We start from the raw sequence: 13,860 nt of genomic DNA, 5'->3' as shown, positions 1-13,860 counted from the left end.
TTTGAATATTATTTTCATTAATAGAACAATCTTTATTTGAAACAAATATTATGAATCAATTACCTAAATATACTGATCCCATTATCATTCCAGTATTGGCGTAGGTTCGCAAAGTTTCTTTTTCTTTATCATTTAATAAACTCCAATCAAATTTTATTCGATTATATAAATGACGTAGCTGGAAAGGATGACTTATTATTATCGTAAATTACTTCTTTAAAGAAAAGATAGTATGATTTTTGAAATACCTCTTTTCTGTATATTAATGCAGTAACATGATTTAATATGCCAAATGCATCTACAATAAAGGGCAGGACTGATGAAAATATAACATCTTTATCAGTATAATGCTTATATAAATATACTATCTAGAAATAAAAAACGTAGACTGTTAATATAAAATAAAAAAAGTAGCCGATTAATTCTTTTTACTATTCTTATACTTGTGGTGTAATTTGCACCGAAAAAATGAAAGCCCACATGCCACAAGCAATATATATGACTTTATGACTTTGGTAAGGCCAGATTCCAACAATTGATGCACAAAATTTGCAAACTCTGTAACAGTGTTGATCGTAAAAATCCATTGTATATAGTATATTGATAATTTTCATTGCTCTAAGTCTTTCATTTCCGTTGGCTGATACTTTCTTTCTGCTTATTTTTTTATGAAATATTTAGAGGTTCATTATTATTGATCACTTTAGGTACAGAATGACGTATGATTGATGGCAGATCATGTATGGTAGAAGTTTTATAATACTAGCCTGTTCGAAAAAAAACTTTTCACAGCATTTTATTCTTTCTTTATTTAAAATTCTTTATAAATTTAATATGATCTGAAAAAACTAGTAAAATCAGGTGTAGTATATTACTGAATTTGTGAATTGATATTCTTCATTGGTTAGTAAGGTTTCACGAATTTATAATACTAAATATTATTTTGCATCTTTACATTTATATCTTGCAACATTGTTTATGCAGTGTCAGTAAATAATTGAGTATTAAAAGAGTAGAAATAATAAAAAGTGTAAGTGTTATTTATTTAAGCAACTCCAAAGACGCGAAAATTGTTAGATTCTAGTACAATTTAGCTAAAAGTAGAATAATTATTGTAAAGAAATCTTTAGATGGTAAGGAATATATTTAAAATGATACAACAAATGGATATATGTTGTATAAAGATAATTTAAAATAAGAAATGTAATTACCTTCTTCATTGTTAACACAAAGTATTAACTGGTAAAACTATACATAGACACTTGTCAAATATTATTCGATGGATTAATTATATTATTAAGAAAAAGATCTTGTCAGTCGATACTGTAAACATACAACTGCAGAAAATCCTTTTTTATTTCATCGAAATTAATCATTTTTGCACGTTTTGTTTTAATGGTGACAACAAGGCAGCGATACCATCCCTTTTTGTCACACCCCTATATTCTTATATATCAATAGACTTGAGTCATATTATTTATGGGAATTGTTTTGTTGAGGTTCTTCAACAAAATAAACACTTTAGGTAAAATTGACTCTGTAAAAAAATAAGACTGCTGGCATGCATTCTAATGAAACTTTTATCGAAAAAAAATCCTTTCGATTAAAAACTAATCATTCCACCTGAAGCTAAATATTATTTCCGATATATCTATGACGAAAATTTTATCCCGCCTCAAAAAGAAGAGTAAACTTTCTTTCAGGGGTATGTTCGACTAATTTTTGTGTGATAAATGGAAACCGAAAGTTGATGCTACATGCGAAATAAATAGATAATAAAATGAGATAGATTTTTTAATAAATACAATTTTTGTCTTTCTATTTACATACGACTCTATACATACTAATTTTTAGAAGATTTCAATATGACTTATTGCGTCGAGAGAATAACGGTAAAGTAGGATGCAGATGTTTTGATGAACTTAAACAAAAAGTATTAAATTAGTTGGGATTTAACGATAATCTGTTCCAAGAAAAGAATTTTAAATGTTACCGCTCCATAATTTTCGATGGATAATATAAGAAATTTGCCTGCTGTAAGGTAAAGAGGAATTTGACTTCGCATTATAATAAACAACAACAACATTTTCAACTTATTCGATAGATTGTACCATTTTCCATTGAATCTGTAAGTATAGAACATTACATCAATTGTTTTTCTCCATTTATTCAACGGTAAGTATTTATGTATTTTTACGCACAATAAATCTTGTAAACGTGCACTGTGATCCATCAATTTTTGTGATAAATAAAAATCGAAAAATAGATGAGACAATTGAGCCAACACAAATGTACCATGTTTTATATACTGCTGAATTGTATTATTCGGTTTCATTAACTAAAAATATAAAATCGTAGTCTATCACAACTTCTTCTACAATAACCCTATATTAAATCTATCAATTTACTAAATAAAAATTTGATTTATTATATTTATACCATTACAGCAGCAACACTTAACATTGGCAATTCCATCATTACAACAATTCCAAAACACCAAATGTATGTTTCTTCAAGTAGGTGTGCAAATCTTCAATATTATGTGATTCAGTTATATTAAAATCATTCATGATTTTTTCAGGAATAAGAGTACATACTTGAATGCTTCATTGTGACTCACAACACATTTCGTGATGCGTTGCATATCGGTATCCTTATGTTCCATTGGAGGATAATATTTGATATTATCTGGAAGTGTTTCTTCATTGTCAAAATTTTCTAGTCGATGCCTGCATTAATAAATGATTATTAATGAAATGTTTATGACAAAACCTAAAAAAATATTGTAGAGGCAATAGAATTAGCTATTTTTACCCAACAATAGCAAATAATGCACAAACATGTTGCAAAAATACTATAAACATCAAATCTGAACTTATTAATGCAGCAATAATAGCTGCAATACAAAAACTAGAAATAGTTATTAATATCCAGTAATATTTTTCTTTATCTATTAATATAAATTCCATTGGAGTAGCAAACTTGAAATCCTCTTCTGGTGTTATATTCTTTCCAAACAGTATTTGTTGAAATTTCGGAATAACAGGTTCTGATACATACAACAATACTGTAATGTAACAACCAGCTGTAAGTGAATAATGAAAATTTTTAAAAATTATCCATCAAAGTTAGAGGAGCAATTCAATGAAATAATATTCAAATTAATACATACCTGTATATGCCAAAACTAATTTTCTTCCAGTTTCTGCATATTCTTTGAGAATATTTATTTCATCTTCGTTTATTAACGTCTTCCAATCCCTTTCCATTCTTAGTAATAGAATAGTAAGCTGAATTTTATTGGGAACATTGAAGATGTGTTAATTAAACAATTAAAATGAAAACATAAAAAAAAACTACACACCGCTTCTTTACGATACACCATATTAAAAAACTTCACTAGGCTTATTATATTTCCAGCAAAAGGAGCAACTGTTTCTAATAATAGAGAAATATCATTGGAATGAACAATAACAGCCAAAACCTACAATTTTTTTTATTTAAAAGAACAATATATTTAGATCACATTTATTTGTTGTCACATCACCGCGAAAAGTTGAAGTTTCCCTTTTTGTTTCGGTGAACGAAAGTGACGTTTTTTCTTTTATCCGTCATCTTTCTAACTCCATAACAAAGGAAATTTTAACTTCTCACGATGATTCTTCCCTCCCGCTCTACATTAAAGACTATAGAAAATTTTTAAATTTACTTTGGGAATAAATTGAATTATAAATAAAAAAATGTATATTGAAGAAAACAGACGACCACTGGATTTTGGTTGGAATGGCCATTGGCCAACAAGAGAAATGAAACTTTTAGTAAAACGGTAATACTTCTGATCAAAGAAATCCATATTTACAGCCATATTCAAGAACTAAGTATAGACTAATCATGCAATATTATGATAAATTATCTTTCCCTGTGTGAACATACAAGTTGGAAGGACATGTAAATTAACATCAATGCAGAACAACGATCGGATGATTGACGTATCAATAGTGCCTTATGAGTACTTTAAAATTTAATTTGCTATATATGAAATCAATAAACTTGAGATAGTATTTATTTTTGCATATTTTTCATAATGAATTTTTCAGTAAATGAATTATAGTATATGAGAGAGAATATAATGGAAGGCATTATGAATTAAAATAATTTTATTCTCCAATTCACATCAAATGTGTTTAAGAAGATTTCTTATTAACTTGACATCCCAAAAATGTAAGTGTTACAAATATGAAGTAAAAATAAATTGAATAATTGACGAAATAATAACGTTGAGGAAGAAAAAATAAAAACTTTGATATGATTAATTCTTTCAATTTATTTTTTTTTGGAATTTTAAAGTTCTTTGAGTATTAATTACTAGATTATAAAAATGTAATTACATTTATTCATCGTGTAGATAATATAACCGTGAAGTAAGAGACAGCCGTTTTGATAAACTTGAATTAAAGATTTTTGTTAGTTCATTGGCCAATAATTTTAATGGTGAGAAAATAATACTTACTTTGCCGTAGTTTTCAATAGATAAAACAAAGATCTTTCCAGTAGTCAAATAACAAACACGTTCACTTCGCATCATCATAAATCGTAACAAGTTCTTCGTATTCTTAGATTGATCGTACCATTTTCCATGTGTGCTTTAAATTAAAATATATTTTAATTAATATTTCTTTTTCAGAAAATGAACAACAACAGAATGGATAATGATGAAAATAGTACGTTACACACCAAGAAAGGACCATTGAGCCTAACATCATCTTTGATTAGTAAACTTACTTTCTTTTATTGGTACGTAATGTACTATGTTATTTAATTAATTTAAAAGTATAAACATAAAGTAATTAAATTATTCATACATATATTCGGTTATCCGTCCACTGTGATCCATCAACTGTTCTGATAAGTAAAAATCGTAGAACAGATGTAACATTTGAGCAAGTATAAAAGTAATGTATTTCATGGCTAGTTGGGTTGAAATCCCTGGTTCCATGAGCTAAAAATAATGAAAAGTAAATATTTCAAAAATAAAATACCACGTTGAATTTACTCAGGGAATACCATCACTGCTGTAACACTGAGATTTGGCATATTGGCCAAAACCAAAACAGCAAAACACCACTTGAATGTTTCTTCAATTGCTTCCGAATATCTTAAACATTAGTTTAAACTATACGTAAATTGATTATATTAAAACAAAAAAAAAAGAAAAACATACCTGATGGCATGAGTGTGAGTTTCAATGCTTTTTGTCATACGTTGAAAATCACGATCTTTGTGCTCCATTGGTGGATAATATTTAACGTTTTCAGGATTAGTTTCTTCAAGTTCAAAGTGCTCTAACCGATGGCTGTATGAACAAACAGATTTCTCAGAATATTTATTATAAACAAACGTTTAAATATAAGTGCTCTTCAGTAGTCTGGGTGCGACTCGAAAGGTCTACACTATTAACTTCCCAGTGGAAAAAAGTGGCTGGACCGATTTTGCTGAAAACCATAAGTTCTAAATATGGCGTAAAGTTCTAAATTACGCCATTATGCGTCAAATGCAATTGGTCCCACGTCAATATCATATTTTTTTCTCGAGGTAATCGAGACGAAAAATAATTTCGACTTTGGGGACCTTGAAACATGGAGATATGCCAAAATTCAGGATTCGTAAAATCGGACCCATTACTACTTAACGTTCCACTGGAAAATTAAAAATATTTTGAAATATAGTTTTTATTACCCTACAACTGCAAATAATCCACAAACATGTTGCAAGCATATAGTAAATATAACATCCGAAGACACTATTCCAAAAATGATCATGAAAATGCACACTCCAGAGAAAGTCACTAGTGGCCAATAATATTTCTCTTGATCTATTATTAAAAATTCCATAGGAACAGCAAATTTGTAATTATCTTCATCTGATAAATTTGTACGAAAAATCATACTCTGGAATTTCGGAATCATAGGTTCGATAACGAACAAAAATGTTGTAATGATCGCTGCCCCTAGAAAAAGATTCAAGGTTCAAATATTCATGTAAAGTAAATGTAGTTGATACAGAAAGTTAATAAGACAATTATCAAAAATTCCATACGTACATACATATCCAATCACTAGTAATCTTCCTGTTTCTGCATATTTCGACAGAATTTGTTTTTCCTCTTCATTTAGCAATGTTTTCCAATCTTTTCTTAGTTCTTCTAATAGCGCAAGATACTTAATTGAACAATATATATTTTTTATTAATCAGTGAACCGATTTTCAATTACGAATGCAGCTTATTATTCATGTAATAAAAAATTTTCATATTTACATACCGCAGGTCTCTTTAATATCAAATTAGTATATTTTACTATACTCATTAGATCTGTTGCAAAAGGAGCCACTAAATTTAGCATCATATCACCATCATCACTGTAGAGCATGATACAAAATACCTACGGATATATGATTTACTAACAAAATTAATTTTACAATGCATTTATTTATGATAATATTTTCAAAAATTACTTTTGGCATCACTTGAGCTAAAAACATGAAGTAATAAACCCCCTTCATTAATGTATTCCACCATGTTCCATCATGATAAGGCCATCGGCCAACTGAGATAACAACAGATTTAGTAAACCGATAATATCTTTGATCAAAAAAATCCATATTCACGACCGAACTCACTGCGTGAGACGTGGAATTAAAACTATAAATACTACAGTAATTAAAGTCCTATCGTTGCTTGTAGTGACATCAAATCAAAAAATTTCTAGCACCACAGGAAAAGTGACAGCTTGATGGACATCTTAATAGCTTTTTATAAATATTACACTATAAGACAAAAGAGGTGGTTGGTGGTAGTTCTCTAAAAAATCCAAGCTGCTTCATAAAGAATTAATAAAAGAATCAGAATACAGTAATTAATACTGGAGTGTTATTGAATATTTAATTATTCGATTCATGCTGCGTCGACGAGTTACCACATTATTTTTTAAGAAACATTAATATACAAGTCTTAGTTAGAGTTCGACCAAAGTAAATTATGATAAATGGAATCAATAATAAAAGTTTTTATCGATTCGTTTTTTTAACACTGTAAATCAAAGGATATCAATAACAAATGTCTTATTGAGTAGTTGAAGACTTTAAATATTTTTGAACTATAGTAGTTATATAATAATGGTGAAAGAAAATAATTACTTCAAATAATTAAGAGTATTCATGTGTTTTGTGCTTCTAAAAAAGTTAAATATGAATTAAAAACCTTTTTTATAGGTGCATTGCTGCTCTAAAGTCGTAATGTTGAACAGTAAATATTTAAACAATTCTAGTGTTCAATATATATTTTTGACAGTGTTGAAATAATGATAGTTTGATCGACATTTGAATAGCTTTTTTGACATATTTGGCTGATAAAAGTAAAGGTTAAATTCTCGGAACAAATAATTTATAAAGCATATATTAAATAATTATTATCATTTTCATTAATTAACTATCAAACTGCTATAAGTAGTAAGAATTTTATAACTAAAAACATAATAATTTAAAAATTTATATGTGTAAAGATTTGTTTCAAAAAGGTAAAATTCAGGGATGAAGAATAAAAAAATTTGATATGATTATTCATGGTAATTAATTGTTTTAAAATTTTTAAATACTTTGAGTATTATTCACTAGATTTTGAAACTGCAATTATTCATCGTGTAAATAATATAACCATAAAGTAAGAGACAGCCGATTTGATGAGTTTAAATAAAAAAAATTACATTAGTTAATTGACCAATGAATAATTTTATTTATAAAAAAATAAATCTTACTTTGCCAAAATTCTTAATTGATAATTTTAATGTAACATGTGATTCATACGAATTTTTTTTTCAGAAAATGAAGAACAAAAAAAATTAATATTGATAAAAAAGGACATCACACACTAAAGGAGTACGATTGAACAATACTACATTATATTTAGGGAAACAATCTACTTTTCATCTATTGGTACGTATTCTCTTGTGTTCAATTTCTCTATCTTACAATACATTTCAAAGAAATTAAATTATTCATACATGTGCTCGCTAATGCATTCACCATGATCGAATTGTAGTGTTATAATTTAAAACACTACGATGTTCACTATTGCTTACTATTTGCAGTAAAGTGACTAAGAAAAGTTCATACAGTACCAAAGCGGTCTCTATTTTCTAAATTGCAAAATAGTGCACTCACAAATAGAAAATTTGGAATTATTAAATACCGCAGGTTTTTTAATCATCACATTAACATACTTTATTACACCAATTGCTTCTGTTGCAAAGGGACTAACTAAGTTCAGTACCACAGTAGAGTTGTTGTAATAAAGTATCAAACAAAATACCTGCAGACATTTTATTCACAAATAAAATCAAATTAATATCATGATCTATGTTTTTATTATAATATTTTTAAAAAGTACTTTTGGCATCACTCGAGATATAAGCACCCGAAAAAAAAATTTCGTTCCCCGAATGTTCCTCTTGTGGGACTATGGGGAACGTTTGACGAACGCAATTTTTTTATACGGGCATACAAAAATCATGCTCATTGTTTTGTTCCATAATTTGCAACAATAAGGCCAACGGCCGACCGCAGCAACGAAAGTTTTAATAAACTAACAATATCTTTGATCAAAAAAATCCATACTCACAATCGAACTCACTTCACAAGACGTAGAGTTAAAATTATCAATACTACAACAATTATAGTACTATCGTTGCTTGTATTGACACCGAATCAAAAAATATCTAACAGTACAGAAAAAGTGGCAGACTGATAGAAATTTTAATAGAACACAGTAATTAATACTGGATAGTTTTTCGGTATTTAATTACTCGATTTACTGTACCTCGACGAGTGAGTTACAACATAAATAAGTAATGAGTAAAATTGTCAACAACCAACTACTAAAATTATGCACGGAATAAAAAATTTCCAAAATAACTGTTGAAAAATTAAAGATTTAAAATATCATAAAAATATATTTATTCTTTGAATTAATTTACACTAGTAAAATATCTGTAAAAATGACTACGTTGATGCTAGAACTGTCATGTAGGACGCAGTAGTTTTAATGAGCTTAAAAAGAATAATTTTTAGTTGAAAAAAAATATCTAGACCTTCAGACTTAAAATAATATGTTAATGTTACCATAGCATAAGTTTCGATGGATAAAATGATAAATTTTCCTGCAGTAAGATAGCATGGATATTGAGTCTGCATTGTCATGAAGATCAATAGTTTTTTTGCTTCCAAAGAAAAATCGTACCAATTTCCATTCATTCTGCGGATTTACATTTAATTATTCAATCATAAGTTCTGTAGTAGCTGAGTTTTGAAATTAAAATTTTATACAGACATTCGTTCTCGTATAAGTGAGCTTTGATCCATTAATTGTTGTGATAAATAACAATCAAATAGCAAATGTATCAATTGAGTCACTGAAAATGCGGCATATTTTATCCTCTCTTCCAGTGTATTATCTGGTAAGAGCAACTACAAAAGTCCTTATGTTAAATTAATTTTTATAAAATTGAATCAATAGAATATTGTTAATGGAAAAAAGTTTATACTATAGTAATAATTATGACAAATACTGTTCCAAATGATGGATACTTATTTACATACCTGATAAGCAGTCACACTCATCATAGGAAAATTAGCCAAAATAACAAAAGCAAAACACCACATGTATGTTGATTCCAAAAGCACGGCAAATCTATGATATCATATAATATTCGAATATTTAGTAGTTGAATTATAAATGAATATCAAATATCTATTGATTTACTGTATTGCTTCACTGTGGCTCTTGATACATGTTATGACATGCCTAACATCAGGATCTTTGCAGGTAATCGATGCATAGTGTGGATTATCATTATTTATTTTACTTTTATCAGAATGTTCTAGACGATGTCTACACAAAAACAAATAATTATTAAATATATTAATGAAAATAGACTTATTAAGTGATAAAATTTGACTGAATTTACCCAACGACTGCAAATAATCCACAAGCATGCTGTAAAATTAGAATAAAAAGAATATCTGCAGCAGTATTTGAAGTGACGACAAAAAGAATAAATATATCAGTGATCAATGTACAAGTCCAGTAATAATTTTTTTTATCGAAAAAATAATATTCCATGGGGACAACAAACTCTAAATCATCAGTTGTAATATTTGTCTTAGTAATAAAGCTGTAGAGTTTAGGAGTTAGAGGATCCAGGATGAAAGTTGTCGTTGCAGTAAAACTCACTACTGTAATTAAAATCAAATTATGCGATTAACTATTACTATATACAGCAATAATGATGATAACGATGATGGGACTCAAATCTCATTTAAATTTTCCAAAAGTTTATTGCCAATTTCGATTTTTGGACTCATTACTATAATTTCACTCTACTAAGAAGTTGATAAATCAACTTACCAGCATATCCAATTGCAATCATTCGCCCAATTTCTGCGTAACTTAATAAAATGTTGTGTTCATCTTCATTTAATAATGTTTTCCAATCACTTTTTATTCTTTCTAAAATTTTTTTAATCTAAAAATGCATCAAATCATTAAAAAAAAATTAATCTTAATATAAAATAAATATGTGAGGATAAAAATTTTACATACCATATTCATGCGGTATAATAAATTGATATATTTTGATGCAGCTATTACATCTACAGCAAAAAGAGGAAATACATCCAATAATTTTTCAGCATCATCAGAATAAACTGTCATGGCTATTATCTACAAGTATCGTATTAATATACAGAAAAAGTATTGAAAATTTATCTGAAACATTGTCTTTGGTTGATTTACTTTTGGAATTGTTTGCACTATAAATATGACAAAGATTATTATATTAATAGCAGTTGTTTCCGATTTACTCCTGTATGGCCATAAACCGACATGATAAGCATAACTTTTACAAATTTTGTAATGTCTTTGATCGAAAAAATCCATATCTACTGAAGGTACAAGACGTGGAACTTTAGCTATAATAGTGAAAGTCAATCATAAAGCAATTTTTTTACACTTGACATGTGGTTTCAAAGGATACAATATCTCTAATAATAGTAAAAGTGACACGTTGATAGACATATTAATAGTCCGTTATGATTAATTGATTACGCATAAAGACCGTTGTGAGATGCAAAGAATATTTGAAAAGTTTCGATCGTTTTAATGTGGAAGATTGGAGTAGTTATGTTTGTAGGATAGAAAATAATGAATGAAACAAAAGCAAAGTCATTGGAGTAACAACTATGATCGCATAATCTGAATTTTGGAGTAATATGTTAAAAATATTGGTGAAGATCAACAAATTCGTCACCGTGGTTGTTGAAAATTAAATTCACTACAAAAAGTGTTCAAAATACAACGAATTTAATAAAATTGAAAATAATTCAGTTTTTATAATGTTTATTTTTATTAAATTTATATACTTACATGTGTATCTTCAATATCTTTTGTGGATTGTTAGAGACAGTGTTACCAGAAAATATGTATTTATTTTTATATAAACTCTTTCTATTACCTTTTTATCTTGTTCTAATTAAAGATGATTCATAAATCCATAAAAATAGCTACCTTTACTTTTAAAATTTTAAAAAATATCTCAAATATTTTAAATAAAATTCTAAGAATTAAAATAGTGATAACTATTATAGTATGGAAAAATATTATAACACCAGAAAAAATATTGATAAACAAGTTAGAAATATTTGTTCAGTTGATCTGTTATTACAAACTAATTTTATTTAGATTTATATACACTATTGTTGAAAAATATTATTCATTGCGTTGATACTAAGACCGTAAAATATGATGCAGCAGTTTTGACCATCTTTTACAAAATTAAAAAAAAAAAAGTTATTATAAAGTGTTTTATATAAAAAGTGTAAATCATACGTAAATATTACCTTTGCGTAATTTTCGATTGATAAAATAATCACTTTTCCAGCAGTTAAATAACATGGCAATTGACTCCTCATCGTTATGAATACCAAAATTTTTTTAGATTTTATTGAATTGTTGTACCATCGCCCATAAGCTCTATAAGCGTATGATTAATTATTTTTCTAAAATAAATCTATTACCACATTGGTACAGAAAGTTCTCCATGTTAAAATGGAAAAATGAACTTTTTGCACAAATTTTTATTTACATACATTCGTTCCTGAATGTTTAAACTGTGATCAGTCAGTTTTTGTGATAAAAAACAATCGAAAAATAGATGTAGCAATTGAACACCTGCATACATTGCATATTTCATCAACTCTTGAACAGTATTTCCTGGTGCCATTACCTACAATAAAATTCCAAACTTTTATTAAAAATGTCTTTTTATATTTAAAGATGTCATAGAAAGAATTTAAAACTGATTTGGATACCTGAACTGCTGTCACACTCAACATTGGTAAGCTTGCCAAAACAACGATGCCAAAACACCAAATATAGGTTGCTTCAAGAATTTCCGCAAATCTTTAACATGATATTATTATGTAACATCATTGTGACTATAATTTCTGAGAAGTTGGTGTGCATACTTTAATGCTTCATGGTGGCTTACAATACATTTGGCAGCATGTTCAGCTTCGTAATCTCTCCTTTTTGAAGCAGAAGACTCACGTTCTCTTTCATCATAGGTTTCATTTTTTTCAAAGTTTTCAAGTCGATGGCTGAAATTTAATAAATCCATCATATCATTTGATAAAACATTTGCTTTGTTTCATCTACTTTAAACACATTTGAAAAATAATAAAAAAATAATCCAGGTATCAACTTTATTTGCCATTTGGGAACTTCTAGTATTATCATTACACTAATATCAATTATTTTTAACAATCTAATAATATCTTACCCTACAACTGCAAATAATCCACAGGCATGTTGTAGGAATACAATAAAAACAACATCTGACGATACAATACAAGTAACTATGCCCATAATGCACGTACTAGAAACACTTAATAAAATCCAATAATATTTTTCTTTATCAATTATGATATATTCCAAAGGAATAGCAAACTTGACTGGTTCTTTTGTAGCATTGAACAGTAAAGTTTGAAGTTGAGGTATAGCTGGCTCTAGTACAAACATCAAGGTAGTTGCTAAAACAGACGCTGAAAATTAAGTTTAATTGTTTAGTTAAACAAACAAAATTCAATTATTATCTAAAATTTAGTTATTGTATTTTCGAAATTGCAATTAATTTATTGTACCTGCATATCCTGTAGCCAACACTCTTCCTGTATCTGCATAACTTTCCAATATACTTCTTTCTTGATCATTCAGCAAAGTATTCCAATCAGATTTCATTCTTTCAAAAAGTTTTTTCAGCTAAATTCAACATTAATTAAAAACATTTTTAATTAATAGATATCTAACGTTAAATAATCAGGTTAATTTTACGTACCTTTTTCTCACGAAATATCATATTCATGAATTTAACACTACTCATCACATTGGCTGCCCAATTAGAGATTGCTTCCAACATAACTCTTGAATCATTAGCATGAACTATTAAGGCTAAAACCTAAAAAGATTTATTTATATACTGAAGATTGAAATCAAGAAACAATTATTGTGCATTTACATATACATTTGAAATTTACTTTTGGAATTCCTTCAACAATGAAGAAAACAATAAACAAAAAAATGATTAATCTATTTCGTAGTTTACTATGGTATGGCCATGTACCGATAACAGAAGCAAAGAATTTACTAATTTTATAGTTTCTTTGATCAAAAAAATCTATATCAGTGTTCATGTTTTATAATAACAAACGTGGAATTTGAACTACAATAGCTAGAGTCAATCAAGTTTTCCTT

At 27.8% G+C, this 13,860-nt stretch overlaps 2 protein-coding genes across 2 annotated transcripts; both read right to left on the bottom strand.

The window, feature by feature from the left end:
* Positions 1-1,870: 1,870 nt before the first annotated feature.
* On the bottom strand, positions 1,871-10,989 carry LOC118066446 (uncharacterized). The gene is made up of 23 exons (XM_035082488.1): positions 10,846-10,989; positions 10,654-10,773; positions 10,019-10,047; positions 9,814-9,942; positions 9,651-9,741; positions 6,513-6,725; positions 6,320-6,439; positions 6,101-6,218; positions 5,737-6,007; positions 5,222-5,353; positions 5,065-5,155; positions 4,863-4,999; positions 4,511-4,643; positions 4,416-4,445; positions 3,365-3,484; positions 3,173-3,290; positions 2,983-3,085; positions 2,815-2,910; positions 2,598-2,729; positions 2,440-2,530; positions 2,202-2,338; positions 1,994-2,126; positions 1,871-1,921 (listed from the first exon to the last, which is right to left on the bottom strand). Exons 1-23 carry the CDS (start codon positions 10,987-10,989, stop codon positions 1,871-1,873), a joined length of 2,739 nt encoding a protein of 912 aa, XP_034938379.1.
* An 832-nt stretch (positions 10,990-11,821) lies between these two features.
* LOC118066445 (uncharacterized) lies at positions 11,822-13,799 on the bottom strand. Its single transcript, XM_035082487.1, has 9 exons — positions 13,644-13,799; positions 13,445-13,564; positions 13,251-13,368; positions 12,890-13,151; positions 12,576-12,707; positions 12,420-12,510; positions 12,198-12,334; positions 11,949-12,081; positions 11,822-11,872 (listed from the first exon to the last, which is right to left on the bottom strand). Exons 1-9 carry the CDS (start codon positions 13,797-13,799, stop codon positions 11,822-11,824), a joined length of 1,200 nt encoding a protein of 399 aa, XP_034938378.1.
* Positions 13,800-13,860: the final 61 nt, after the last annotated feature.

This window comes from Chelonus insularis, unplaced genomic scaffold, assembly GCF_013357705.1.
Source record: "Chelonus insularis isolate UGA/USDA-ARS -01 unplaced genomic scaffold, ASM1335770v1 contig_346_pilon, whole genome shotgun sequence".
In the NCBI taxonomy this organism is placed as follows: Eukaryota; Metazoa; Arthropoda; class Insecta; order Hymenoptera; family Braconidae; genus Chelonus; species Chelonus insularis.
The sequence above is the reverse complement of the archived record's forward strand: the minus strand, read 5'-3'. Positions and strand labels throughout refer to the sequence as shown.